Source organism: Misgurnus anguillicaudatus, chromosome 22 (assembly GCF_027580225.2).
Source record: "Misgurnus anguillicaudatus chromosome 22, ASM2758022v2, whole genome shotgun sequence".
In the NCBI taxonomy this organism is placed as follows: Eukaryota; Metazoa; Chordata; class Actinopteri; order Cypriniformes; family Cobitidae; genus Misgurnus; species Misgurnus anguillicaudatus.
The window spans coordinates 2,060,645-2,075,010 of NC_073358.2; the positions used below are offsets into that span (position 1 = coordinate 2,060,645).

Genomic DNA, 14,366 nt, shown 5'->3' on the forward strand with positions numbered 1-14,366 from the left:
GCACTCCGCTTCGCGTCGTGCCTAACAACGCCCCTCAGCCGTTACTTATTCACGATACAGCACAGCCTCTCGTACCTTATTGCTTACGTAAATGTCGCCAAATCATTGCTGCCATGACGGCCTGGTAAAGCAATAATTTAAATAAGACATTTTTCGTACGCACATAGCCGCGGTGAGTATACATAGAAAGCTGCGCTAACATGTGGGTGCGTGGGCCAGACGTGGAAAAAAGGTACACCTAGCCCTTAGGTCTGCTGAACTCTGACCTGCGAATTCATATCACATGGATACATATGACCAGTAGAAAACTGGTACTTCACAGCATGACCTTTCTCTCTAATTAAAAGCAAAGATGAACGAAGCACTACTCGCCTATTTTCACAGCAACGTCCGAAAAATAATATTTGACTTTATGTGTGTTGTAAAGTCAAAGCCTAGAAGTCATGTGATCATTAATTTCTGCTCAACACACACACAACCAGCCTATTTATTCAACACACTAGTCTTCATCTATCTTACAAATATATACTGAAAATGTGTTCCTCACCTGCAAGTACATGTGCATGCATAAGTGTGTGTGTGCGTGTGTGTGTCTGTGTGAGCGTCGACCTGTTCTAGTGTGACTAAAAGAAAATTCCCTGGTGTCCTGTATGACGCAAAAACTGTCGCCCAGTGAGACAACTGAGTGGTCATAGGTTATTTTTAGCCCTCTCCAAGAATAATGGCAGCCCAAAACAATGTTTATGTATGATCCCTGAACATTAAACTTGACATAAGTGATAACGTATAATAACACACAGAACAAGACAAGTTTATGACGTTCTCCTGACCTTGTGAATTAAAGCGTTCAGTCAGAGAGGAACTGTGTTTTCTGGTGTAAATCTTTTTGACATGCACCTGTATGAGGTGAAGAGAACTCTCCAGTAAGGTAGAACATTGATTTTCACGCACATAGTGATTCACTAAGATCCCAAATAAAGGATGATGATCACTTCTGATCTGAAAAATTGCATGTGAACTTTGTAGCCATATTGGGGGTGATTTACTTAGCATGACATAAAAATAATTGGAGAAACCATGCTTTTGCATTTATTAAAGTCCCTGTAAAGTCAGATTTTAAATGTGTTTTACCAAATTTGAATGATGGAAAAACGGCAAGTAAATAAAATAAATTATCAAAATCTTGGAAACACAGGCGGGATCAAATATCTGCTCTCAAATGCTGAACCACGCCCACTTGTGGGAAAGCTGCCCTCTCTCTAAATTTCAAAACTCGCTACAACCTGAATGGATGCTCGTGATTGTGTTAGGGGCGGGGCCATGCGTGGTGGCTCCAGTGCATCATCGAGCTGCAGTTTTAGCCCCGCCCAAATAATCCTGAACACAGAAATGGAAAAACAGTACTACATAGTTTACAAAGTCAAACGACTGATTTATATGAAGAACAGACGCAAAAGAGATCACTATCTGTTGTCAAACTCAGATTCGGTTTACAATAGTTAAAAACTGCCGGCTGAAGGGCAATACGTTATCTTTGATTGTGAAATATAAATAGCTGCAAATTTTTACCATTATTTTCTAAATGTCGACAAAAGACTAATGAGAAATGGCTGCGTTTCCATGAATCGATGGGACTGAATCATAGTTTTTCCTGTCATTCCAAACACTGATGTTGGTAGGTTTACTATCACATCCACCGCACTAGGCAGTGTTTTTAACCGAAGGAGACGTAAAAGTATTATCCAAACAATGACAAGGAAAACCTCTTTTACTTGGGAGCAGTCACATATTGAGGTGTTTCTGGGAGGTTTTAGTACATGCAGCATCATCTTCAAATAATAATTATGTGAATTACTTGCATCAGGTGACCTGGCAGTTTTGCAAAATACATCTTTTCCGAATTGCCTGAAAAATCACCTCATGCAAGCGCAAAAAGTTTTTGCGATATATGAGAGTTTGGGCGATAAATGAAAAATGAAGGTGTTTCCATTGGACATATTTTCATTTCGCAATGTCAATTTGCGCAATTTAAAGGGTAACCGACTGCATTATTACATTAGCTTTGAAACGCTATTGGCTCTTATGACTGATTGAGTGATTCTCACGAAACCATTGAAACACCACGGCACTAATGATTTTAGCTTTAAAATGTGTAATATAGTAACATTAAAAAACATCAGATTCAACACAATACTGTGTTCTATCTTGCACAATGTGTGATTTCAACATAAGAATTTATAATTGTAAATTTTATCTCATTTTCTGCTGAAATTCTCATTACCGCAATGTGTCTGGCTGTGTTTGAACATGCGTTATGTTGTAATTTAATCAAATTAACACAATAATATTAAGAAACAAAATAAATGGATGTTTTGCTAGACTACTTTAGATGACAGAAAAAAATATTTACTGAATATTCATGTATAATAATAATGAAGAAAAATTAGGAAAATGATGTGTCCATGCCTGATGTTCTCATCCTCCGCAACACTTTTTGAGAACAGTTTAAGCACACATACAGAATTTTAATAAAGTTTGATTTTGAGTGACCAAGCACATGGACCAGTTACTTCAAGATGGCTACCAGGTAAGATCATTTTTTTACAGTTAATTTGAAATATTGTCTTGTCAGAATGCTTACACGACATTTTGATTATCATTACCGCAACAGATGCTTATTAAATGTTAATTTAATGAATAGAAGCATAATACTTTGATTTTAAATGCATGTGCAGAATCTCCAAATTATGTTCTTTCAGGTTTGTCATGTCATTTTGAAAATATGTCAGTGTTGATGTTTTCTGACTGTTGCGGTAATGAGATTTTTTTAGGACTATTTTTTTTAAATTATGTTACAAAAAGTGTTAAATGATAAGTAAAAGTTTTTAAATGAATGTTCCCATTTACTCCAGACTTTGTTTTTAAATATCTGGTGGGAAAAAAGTAAATTTAAGCAATTTTTACATTTTCATGCTTGACATTTTTAAAACCAAGTTTTCGTGAGAATCACCCGATTGCATCATTCTCTAATGTTCTGGTTTAGGTTTGGATGATCCTGACTGTGTGCGTTGCGTTCACATAGTTCTTTATATAAGTGATCTTATGGCTTCAGTTCGCAAGGTTTGCAACGTGAGTTGTTTCTAATGCATTATTTCTGACGCATAAAGCAAACAACCTTGAAACGTAACCACAGGTTGTAAATGAATAAGCTGCTTCTACAAACAACCTTATTTTATATTAATTACTTTTTTATTACTTTATCTGTCGTTTATGTCATTATTTCCGGAGGACAATCTCTTTACAAAACATGCAGCTTTGTTATTTTATTTTAATATTCACTCTTTATTGCCTAATTTTTCCATGGTTACACTTTTTATTAATGATTTTTACATTCAACCAATCAGTTTCTTGGAATCAGTTTAAAGGGAGAGTGTGATTAAAAATAGAAACAAACCAAAATCCAATTGATCATTTTGTGAAAATCATAATATTGTCAGAAATCAAATCATCAATCTAATCTATTATTAATAAAACGTCCAAATACAATAGGCTATATGGAGGCACGGTGAAAACACAACATTTGACATTATTGTATTATTATTGATGTGTCACCATATTTAATTTGGGCTGCACAGGATTTGCTTTCAGCCAAGGTCAAGATTTTCCAAAATAATTGCATTTCAGTTTATTTTTCATCTACCATATGCTTTCACAACACTACAGAAATATACAGCACAAGTCACATAAAAATATTTTATTACTCCCCCCTCCTTTTAAAGCTTAAAACAATAGAAGTTATTTACTGCCATTGTATGGACAAGACCAAACTCAGCATTGAAAAATGTCCTGCTGTGCTACAAATGATGGACCATCAGAAGCCCCATTGACATACATTGTAAGATAAAAGAATACTATGGAAGTCAATGGGGCCTCTGGTCGGTTTGGTTACAAACATAGCTTAAAATATCTTCCTTTGTGTTCATCAGAACGAAGACATTTCTATAGGTTTGTAACAACATGAGAGTTAGTAAATGATGACATTTTTGGGTGAACTTTCCCTTTAAATCTCTTTAAATAAAGTTTTGGTCACTGGCTCAACCTGTAATGATTAGTTAACACGGCAGACAGCTTGCAAAAAATGTTTGATCTTGTAAAGTTGCACCAACAAACAATAAGAGAAAAACTTTAACAATCAGTGGGAGATGTAATCCAAACCCCATTAACTTTGTCATTTTAACATAAAACGAAACCGAACTAGAACCCCATTAAAAACCTTCAATATGAATTCATATTCTCCACCAGTCCCCAAACCCTGCCGAGATCTAACAGAGCTTAACGTTCTTTTATCTCTTCATATCTGTCCCTTAAACTTTCTGATCAAAAATGCCAGATTCTCCTCAGCTGTCCTCTTTGCTTTGGCAATCTTGGGGTAAAAGGCGAAGGCAGATCTATGTGCAGCTGAATAAATTTGCCTTTCGCTCAGTTCTTATCTCTGGAGACTAATGCACTTCAGATGCTCTTTCCAAAAGCTCGGCTCTCTCCGTTTAACAGCAGCGAGACTCCGAGAGTACAGCGTGAATAAAGTGTGCACTGTGCAAACAGAGAGACGCTCTGACCAACTCCAGGAATAGAAATTGTGTTACGCAAGAAGGGCGATGAGAGAACAAATACCCATCAGGTGATAGTCTGCGTGATCAGGGAAAGAGGTCAAATGCCACAATAATAACCTCGCTCCGAATCAGATAAATATGATCATGAGTCCGCTGGGATCCAGGACGCTGTTGTCGGATCAAGTGGCAGTATAAACCTGATGCTGTTTGTTTCTGTTTGTTAGAAAAGCATTTACTGGTCTTGACTTAATAACTTTTGCAACTTTATCTATATTTCATCTATATGTTTGTTCTTTTGTATTAATAGACTTTGTTCTATTTACATTCGACCACATAATGAGTCTTGGCTAAACGCATAATAATACGATCTTCTATTCCTGCACAAAATGCAAATAACCTATTCATTACTTTGCCTTAACAAACTTGCAACAACACTTATATAGCACTGTATCTTGAGCAGCGGACGCGCGCCTGCGTGCACGGTCAAACACGAGCACAGGGAGAAAAAGAGATGAAACAAAATTGACAGGAGATGATAGAGGAAAAAGCGCTCGACAAAGCAGTCTAACAAAAAGCTTATTGTTAATAAACGCTTTATTTTTGGTTTAATATAAGCGGGTTTGTCATTGTAGAACTTTACTGGTTCTAGGAAGTTTTTATTACATACTGCTGACGCTCTTTGTCATTCTATGACATGAGATGAAGAGTTAAAGTCTCTCGTTCTCTGTGTTTGTGCATTCAGCAGACAAATACCCACACAAATGCAGTGTCTCTCTCATACGCTTCTCAGGATCAGTGTTTGGGAAAGTTACTTTTAAAAGTAATGCAATATTAAGTTATTCCTCAAAAAAGTAACTAGTTGCGTTACTTAATTACTTGCATGGAAAGTAATGATTACGTTACTTCTTAGTTACTTTTGAGTTACTTTTTCTTGGCTGAGGCTAAGTTTAGTACATAATTCAGTTGATAATTTTTTTTAATTGAATTAATTAAACTAAGTAATGCTAAGTAACTCGTTGCTTCAGAAAGTAATATTATTACGTAATGCACGTTACTTGTAATGCGTTACCCACCCCAAACATTGCTCAGGATGTCTTGATTTTAAATGATAAATGAAAATTGTAGTGCTGTATGTTTTCGTGTCTTTCTCAGACACTTTAAAATGCTTTTACCAACATGTTTGCTGCATTTGCGTGCCTCTCACTCCGCACTGGTTGCGATTTGATCGCGTCATAAAACACCTCATTATTCGGTAAAATGTATTTGACCTTTTCACTTGTTCGGTTGCCGAAAATTCGGTGCAATTTGGTTAAAAATTTGGCAGGTGCACATCAGGCTATGCAGAGCTACGCAGAGGCTACAAATAACCTACGGCGTAGACCTTATGCACGACTATAAATTGGACTTTAGTAATGGCAGACGATACAGGTCGCAAGCATCCGAGCACTTGGGAAAGAAGAAAAGCAGCACAGCCGCATTTTCTGCACGATTTCAGACGCGAAATTTGAACAGCCTCTTAAGCTCGAGATACACTGCATGATTTTTGCCATTCTATCAGATCATTAACTTCGAAGCAATTGGTTTAATTTCCCAGTTTCTCCCAACACTAATGTAGACGATGATGACACCTATTGAATTGTAGTCTGTGACAACCAGTGATGGGCAGTAACGCGTTACGCCGGTTTCACACCGCATGCGTGAGCAGCGCGTATGCGTAGCATCAGCAGCGCGTGAGGAGAGCGTTGCTGCGCGTGGCCATTGTGCTTTCATACCGGCTGCGTTTGCAGCGCATACTGTGCAGTTTAATAACAGTATAAAAATCTCAAAATCTCTTCACATTACTTTATTGTACATGCATTAATGAGCAAAACCTCTTCAAGACGTTTTTTGACAGTCATTGTTATTTATAAAACTGTGATTTGTTTAACCCACATTGTTTTCGTGCTGTTCTGGTCCGTGTAATGACAGATATAGACACAATACATAATTATAGACATAAAAAGCCCATGGCACATTATTAAATCTGTTTCTCTGAAGTTTTACAATAAAATAAAAAATCACTCAGTGATTGACAGCATAAAGCAGTCGATCGTGTTTCCCTTCAACAGTTTAAGCATAGATTTATAGATGTATGTCTCTATTTCTCTGAAGATTATAGATGAGGAGTCATTTAGTGCTGGGCAGACAGTGAATGACAGCGCAGTCTTCTGGTGTTTTTAAATATTTCATTGCTTTCTTTTAAATTGCTCAAAGTCATGACTGTTTTAAACACACTTGGCGTCACATTTATTATTTTATGGTTAAATTACACTTTTTCGCGTCAATCCACGACCATTTAAAGCATAAACAATGCACTGTCACTTTAATTGAGCGTGAGCAGCGCAGCAAAAATAGACCCGACGCCGAAATGATCACAGCACTGCTGCTTCAGCGACGCTCCTGCCACGCGAGCACGCGCTGCTCACGCTTGCGGTGTACATGCTTTAACTTGTTAACATGGGCGCCGAAAAAAACACGCGCCGCTTACGCGCTGCTCACGCATGCGGTGTGAAACCGGCGTTAGAAGTAACGTGTTACTGTAATCCGATTACTTTTTTCAAGTAACGAGTAAAGTAAGAGATTACAATTGCAAAAACAGTAATTAGATTACTGTTACTTCCCCGTAAGCAGGCTGCGTTACTGCATTATTTAACCTTGATTTTGTTTCGTGAGACTCTCTCGTGTCGTGACGCGAGTGACAATGACGTATGAGCCCCGCGCTGTCAATCAGTGTAGTGAATTAATTAAACTAAGTAATGCTAAGTAACTCGTAACTTCAGAAAGTAATATTATTACGTAATGCACGTTACTTGTAATGCGGTACCCCCAACATTGCTCAAGATGTCTTGATTTTAAATGATAAATGAAAATTGTAGTGCTGTATGTTTTCGTGTCTTTTTCAGACAATTTAAAATGCTTTTACCAACATGTTTGCTGCATTTGCGCGCCTCTCACTCCACACTGGTTGCGATTTGATTGCGTCATAAAACACCTCATTATTCGGTAAAATTTATTTGACCTTTTCACTTGTTCGGTGCAATTCTGTAAAAATTTGGTGAGGTGCACATCAGGCTATGCAGAGCTACGCAGAGGCTACAGATAATATAAATAATAATAATAATAATATAAATACGACTATAAACTGGACTTTAGCAATGGCAGACGATACGGGTCGCAAGCATCTGAGCGCTTTGGAAAGAAAAAAAGCAGTGCAGTCGCATTTTCTGCACGATTTCAGACGCAGAATTTAAACAGCCCATTAAGCTCGGGATACACTGCACGATTTTTGCCATCCTGTAAGATTAGCGATGGTCGCTTTTGAAGCACTGCTTCATGAGGCTTCGAAACTTTTACAAATCTTTTGTTTCAAATCATTGGTTCGGAGCATGTTTCAAAGCTGGCCAAGTCACTCACGTGATTTTAGCAAACGAGGCTGCATAAGTGTTTCAAAACGTTTCAAAAATCTGATGATTCACCACTAGGGGGAGTTGTAAAAAAGTGTAAATTGTTTGGACAGAACTGCTTTTATACTATTTTGACCAGCAGGTATCGCCAGCGTGTGTGGTGTTTCGAACGCTTCGAAAAACTGAATCAATTGTCGAAGCAATTGATTCAATTGATTCGAAGCTTCAAAAAGCTTGGTACCTCACATCACTAATGTAGATGATGATGACACCTATTGAATTGTATTCTGTGATGGCTGCGTCACATGTTAGCACAACATCATCAGCATGCGCTACTGGTAAATAAAACACACTGTGCGTAGATCATGTTGAATTTCTGACACTGTCAGAAAACTATTGTAGGCTATCTTTGGTCGCAAGAGCGGGAAAACGTCCGTCTTTGAACCTTTCTCACTGTACGACATATGACCACCACTAAAGAGCCATGCAACGATTGTTTCACGATGGCAATATTTCGTCTGGAACAGCCAAAAATCACGCAGTGTATTCTGGGCTTCACTTTGCACAATACAATGGTTATAGAAATTATGTTAGTATCTTGCTGCATTTATTTATGCTAAAATAGACAAGAATAGACGCACAGCCCTTGTGTCTGACAGTTTTGTGTGAATGTTAATTTCTGCAGCAGTGCTTTTTTCTCGCTGCGCTCGCACAAAAAACAGCTGATGCTTTGTATTTCTAAAACTGCATTAAAACACACTTGAACACAAATTATCTTTTAATGACCACATATAACACAATAAATGTGATAGAATTATCGAATATACTTCATTTTTAGATGTAGCCCTAAGTAAAACTGACTCAGAGAGATCTCGTCATTGGAAAACCCCACTGAAAGTTGTGTTTGTTAACCTTATCCAACAGTTATCTAGACATCAGTTGTGTTTAAATGTCGCTGTCAAGCTTGGACAGTTGTTTGTCTCTAAGAAAGTCTATCGTCCGTGAGTCCACGTGCCTCAGGGAAAAGCGTTTTCCAAAACACGGGCCAATTACTGAAATTCTCACAGTTAATATGTCAACTGGAAACTGCAGTTATGACACAAAGCGAGTGAATGTGTGATGAATTCATCATTAAAGATCTCCGTCTGACACTTTAAATTGATAATTATAAAGCAATCTTACTGAAGTGATACTAATCCAGAGCTGAGCTAGATATGGATAACCATGTATACATATTTTAAAAGCACATATTCTTTGCTTGACTGAATCAAATATATTACAGTTTGGGCATCCCATAAAAGCAAAAACAAGCAGTCTAGAGCAGTGGTTCTCAAACTTTTTAGGCGTGTGGCCCCCTTTTGTGCCTCCCCAAAGAATGTTTGATGTCATAAATTATTCTAAAACATACAATTTGAACTAAACAAAACATATTAAATTATACAATGTAGTGCTGTTGGTTAATAGCCTTATTTTCTGAAGTATAGTTACACAGAATTTATGATACATTCCTGTATTTTATAAAATGTCATTAAACAGGGCCCCCTGGCACAATCATGCGGCCCCCTGGCCCCTAGTTTGAAACCACTGGTCTAAAACGAAGCAGACATGATTTATATCAGTATATATCATACCTGCAAGAGCAGCATATGTTTTGTTTTGGTGCTGGTATGCTGGTGACCACCAGCTAAACCAGCATAATTCCCATGCTGGTCCATTCTGGTTTGATGCTGTTTTTTTCAGCAGGGTGGGCATATATGTTTCTGACTTTTCCAAACTTCATCATGAAAGGTCACCTAAGTATAAGTTAACTTGGATATTTGTTTGCGTATATACTTTGCAACGTAATTCCGGTCTGTAGCATCGTCTGTACTGATGACGTTTGCTAGCAGTAAATTTGTTGATAACATTTGAGTAAAGGACACCAAGCTACACTATTAACATATGACACTAACCTGTACCTTAACCCTAAGCACATCAGTAATGTTGATACATTTCGCTGCTGCTGCTTTTTCTTCTTCTTCTTCATCTTTGCCTCATTGCTCCACCTGACGAGCGTTTCTAACGCGTTGCGCAAACTCGAGATGGATTGTGGGATTGAAAGCTGCGCGAATGTGTGTGTAAAAGGTTTATGATTTATTATCAAATCTAATTCAAATCTAATAAATGATCACTTGGGTATATTAGGCAGACAATAATATAAGATTAAAATGTCATGAGATACATTGGTGCTACAATTTTATAATTAACACAATTAATAAATGAGAATATTTTACTTAACAGTTACTGTTCTAAAAACACAAAAAAATCATTTCCAAATTCTGAAGAACAAAGACTAAATTTATATTAAAAAACACAGGGAAAATGCAAGATTAGTAAATATTTGGGGGCATTTTAGTATTTATTTAATGAATAATATTCATATTTAACAATATTTAAGAATGAATTAAAACAATAGTATGACACACTAATGAGAAAATAAAAAAAATTTTTAGGTAATTGTTTGTAAAATATAATATAAGCTCTGAAAATACCCATTGTTATTTCACCTAGATTGTATTATTTTCTGTTTTGTTTTTCACTTTTATCACGTAAAATGTCTGTGTTGATTGAAAAAATAAAATAAAATAAAATAAAAGTGCTTTAGGTTTACTGATTTTATCTCATTAAGATATTAAGGAGATAAAGAATAAATAAATAAATATACTATTATATAAGAGTCCACTTGAAGTGGCATATAAAAGTCCTGGATTTTTTATTTTAAACATTGCAATAAAATGACATTCATGATCAATAAATCAACAAATATAACAGCTATATCAACGAACAGAAGATTTTCACATGGCTATTAATAAAATTGTATCAACTAAATCCAGCGAAAGTTCTATCAGGTTTAGTCGCGTGATCATTGCGTCATCGGAGCGCGACAGCAGCAGTATGCTGACATGGCGGCGTCCGCGGTGCTGAGACGCTTTGCGTGGATTTGTGTGGGTTTTCTTCTGTGTTGTCTTGTGAGTTCGGTCTCTGCGCTCATTGAAGGACTGTACTGCGGGACCCAGAGCTGCTATGACGTGCTCAGCGTCTCCCGTGACGCCGCTAAAGCGGATATCGGACGCGCTTACCGACAGCTGGCCCGGAGATATCACCCGGACAAATATCAGCCCGGCGACGGCGAAGAGACGCGAGAGTCTGCGCAGCAGAAGTTTCTCCTCATCGCCACCGCATACGAGACACTCAAGGTAACCTGTTTATGTCTACTGGTTAAATACATCTGCACTAGTAACTGAAAGGTTATAGTACTTCAGATCCTCTTATTTTAGTGGTGAATCATCTCAACTGTCAGTGCACTGAACCTCATTTATATATGATTGCATATGCATTATTATACATTGCACTTTTTATTTCGTGATTATATTGTGGCCACAGTAAAGTTTTATGTTTGATTTTTTTATAAATGTAAGTCACACTTTCTGCATTTTAACAGTTTAACTAGCAAATACCTAAATGTGTTTATGCATCCCTACTGAAAAATCCAGCTAGACCAGCATAAGCTGGTGAGCTTGTTTTAGCTGATCTCCCAGCTTGGTTTTAGCTGGTATTGCTGGTGTATCAAGCTGGTCTAGCTGTGTTTTGGTCACTTTTTAAGCTGGTCTAGCTGGACTTAGCTGGTCAGGCTGAAAGACCAGCTTTGCCAGGCTTGGAGGACCAGCTACTGCCACCTTAAACCAGCTTATGCTGGTCTTTGCTGGATTTTTAATTAGGGGTAGTTAGTTAGCCAGTAAATCAGATCTGAATGTAAACTAGCACTACTATAATAACTATAATAATGTTTATTGTGCTTTTGTGTTACTCAATAAAAGAATCAATTAAAGTTCTACTTACAATTTAAAATACATTTGTATTACCTTGCATGCATGTCTGCATATGACCAAATAAAATGTTTATTCATGTTTGTATATGATGTAGTTTATATAAATTTCCAAATAATTCCTATAAATTCCAATTTGGAATATTTCCAAAATTCCCCAGTTTGAGTTTCCGATAAATTTGCAGTAAACCTTCCTCCCCTTTGCATCCCTAATTCTCACAGATCTTGCCTTGTTTAAGCCTAGACGTCTGAGTAAAATTGGCAGTCATCATACACAAATAAATAAACAATAGCTTTTTATTTCTAATAAGTGCATTTAGACTTAAAATGTATAAACGTTTTGTGAAGATTATTTTGATGGACAAATCGTCTAAGTATTAAAAATCCCAGCTAACTTCCAGTTTGGCCTACAAAAATACATCATCCCTGTAGCTCTCGATGATGACTGAATGTGTATGTTTCAGGATGAAGAGTCACGTAGGGACTACGATTACATGCTGGACCACCCAGAGGAATATTACAGTCACTACTACACATATTACAGGAGAAGACTTGCTCCCAAAGTTGATGTTAGGATAGTAATACTCGTAACTGTTTGTGCAATTTCACTATTTCAGGTAAGACGAGCTTTCATTCAACTTTGTAATATTTGTACTTAATGTATGGATTGATCAGAAGCTTTTTGTTATTTAAGCAGGTGTATAAGGGGTTTGATTGTGGTTCATTAAATCAGAATCGAGAGTCCACATTTAATAAAGAAATGTTTTTTTATCTAGTATTACAGCTGGTGGAGTAGTTACACAGAAGCTATCAACTACCTGATGACCGTTCCCAAGTATCGCATCCAGGCCACCGAACTGGCCAAACAGCAGGGTCTGCTGAACAGAACCAAAGAGAAGGGAAGGAACCGGCGATCCAAAGAGGAGATCCGTGAGGAAGAGGAGCAGATCATCAGAGACATTATCAAAAACAAAATAGACATCAAAGGGGGTTATCAGAAGCCCAAAATATCTGACATCCTCTTGTGTAAAATTATCCTGTTTCCCTACTATCTGTGCATCTACGTGGCATGGTACTGTTCCTGGTTTTATCGTTTCACCCTCCGCGGGGAAGAGTACGGCGACGAGGAGAAACTTTACCTGATCCGCAGATACATGAAGATGGCCCAAGCTCAGTTCGAAAGTCTGGACAATAACCTGATCGAGACTTTTTTGGAGAAGGAGCTCTGGATCAAAGACAAGTATGAGGTCGGGGTTTGACACAGTCAGAGATTTTCTTATGTTGCTTGTACTGCTTGAGATGAAACTTTTTCAGGTATTTTCATATTTATGACTAAGAAATTTTTATACAGTTTGTCAGACAAATGGGTAAAAAATATGGACACCGCTAATTTTAGTATTTGATGTATAGTGTAAGATCTGTGCAGCTTCGGTTTGTTTGTTTTTGTTAATCCTGCCACCTGTGCATTGTTTGTGTGTGTGTGACAGGCCTACAAAGAGGAGCAGGAGGAAGAGATGAAGATGAAGATGGCCACGGACTCGAGGTGGAAACGCTACAGACGTTGGATGAAGAGCGAAGGCCCCGGTCGGCTCACGTTTGCTGAGGATTGACCTCATTCGCTGTGGCAGATGTCGCCACAGATTCACGTCCAGGAAACTGAGCTCATCTGTGCCTGAACACAAACACACTTGTTTACAATGACTGAACATGTGCATGGGATTTAAATGTGCACATGCCTTTTTACATGAAGTCACCATGGCTTTGAGAATCGATGGGAACTGATGTATTAATATTAAAAATAAAACACTTCTCTTAAACCGTGCTGGCTCGTCTAACCGGAGGAGTTTGACTACAGGTAACCCACCCAGATGTTTTTACTGTAAATGTCTTTGCATCATCAGGTCCAAAGGACGTCTCTATATGTGCAAATTAAAATCATATGTATTTGCTCAGTTACAAGTTTCTGTGGTGCATCAGTAAAATGGTATTTTGAAAGTATTTTAATGGATTGAGTTTATGGTGTGGATAGCCAATGATGTCATTTTTAAACAATGTAAAGAGAGGATGCAATAATAAACCAGCAGTTCATCACTGCATTCATGTTGTGTTTAACACAAATGGATAAAGTTTATCATATAAAACTTGCCTTCTGTGAATGCATATAGTTTCACAGCAATGGATTTTCAGTTTGAATGTTTTATTTCTTCTACTCCCCCCGTAATGATAATATTATCTCAAATATATATTATAGAAGTTGGTGATAAGATTGTGTAAAAATGCAAATGTGAAGGTCAATTTAATATTAGTTGATGAATGAATAAAACTAAGATGTATTGAAAGTAAAAGAGTCAGGTGATGATTAAACTTTTACCACAAGTTAAATGTTTTACAGAACTCAAAGATCTTGTCTCTCTTTTAGACGCAATATCAGAATCATTGTGCAAAACA

General features: G+C 37.3%; 2 protein-coding genes across 4 annotated transcripts in view; one reads left to right on the top strand and one right to left on the bottom strand.

Annotated features, from left to right (window-relative positions):
* rgs3a (regulator of G protein signaling 3a) overlaps positions 1-10,144 on the bottom strand; it is an 86,264-nt gene extending 76,120 nt beyond the window's left edge. Inside the window, exon 1 of one of the 2 annotated variants that reach the window (XM_055200307.2) lies at positions 10,006-10,144. Coding sequence is in view for 1 of the 2 variants with exons in the window: in XM_055200303.2 (XP_055056278.2) it covers positions 9,685-9,768 (84 nt within the window). In the remaining variant the exon portion in view is untranslated. Of the gene's footprint in view, positions 1-9,684; positions 9,784-10,005 lie in introns of those variants that run through there. The other variant, XM_055200303.2, reaches the window with a different exon arrangement.
* An 809-nt stretch (positions 10,145-10,953) lies between these two features.
* On the top strand, positions 10,954-14,014 carry dnajc25 (DnaJ (Hsp40) homolog, subfamily C, member 25). 2 transcript variants are annotated; one of them, XR_008643253.2, is made up of 4 exons: positions 10,954-11,289; positions 12,383-12,535; positions 12,695-13,232; positions 13,406-14,014. XR_008643253.2 is itself a non-coding variant. In XM_055200312.2 (4 exons), the coding sequence occupies exons 1-4, from the start codon at positions 10,996-10,998 to the stop codon at positions 13,526-13,528; spliced, it is 1,041 nt and encodes a 346-aa protein (XP_055056287.1). In that variant the 5' UTR covers positions 10,955-10,995; the 3' UTR covers positions 13,529-14,014. The 2 variants fall into 2 exon arrangements, 1 of the variants encoding a protein (XP_055056287.1); XM_055200312.2 differs by having other exon boundaries at positions 10,955-11,289; positions 12,695-13,165.
* Positions 14,015-14,366: the final 352 nt, after the last annotated feature.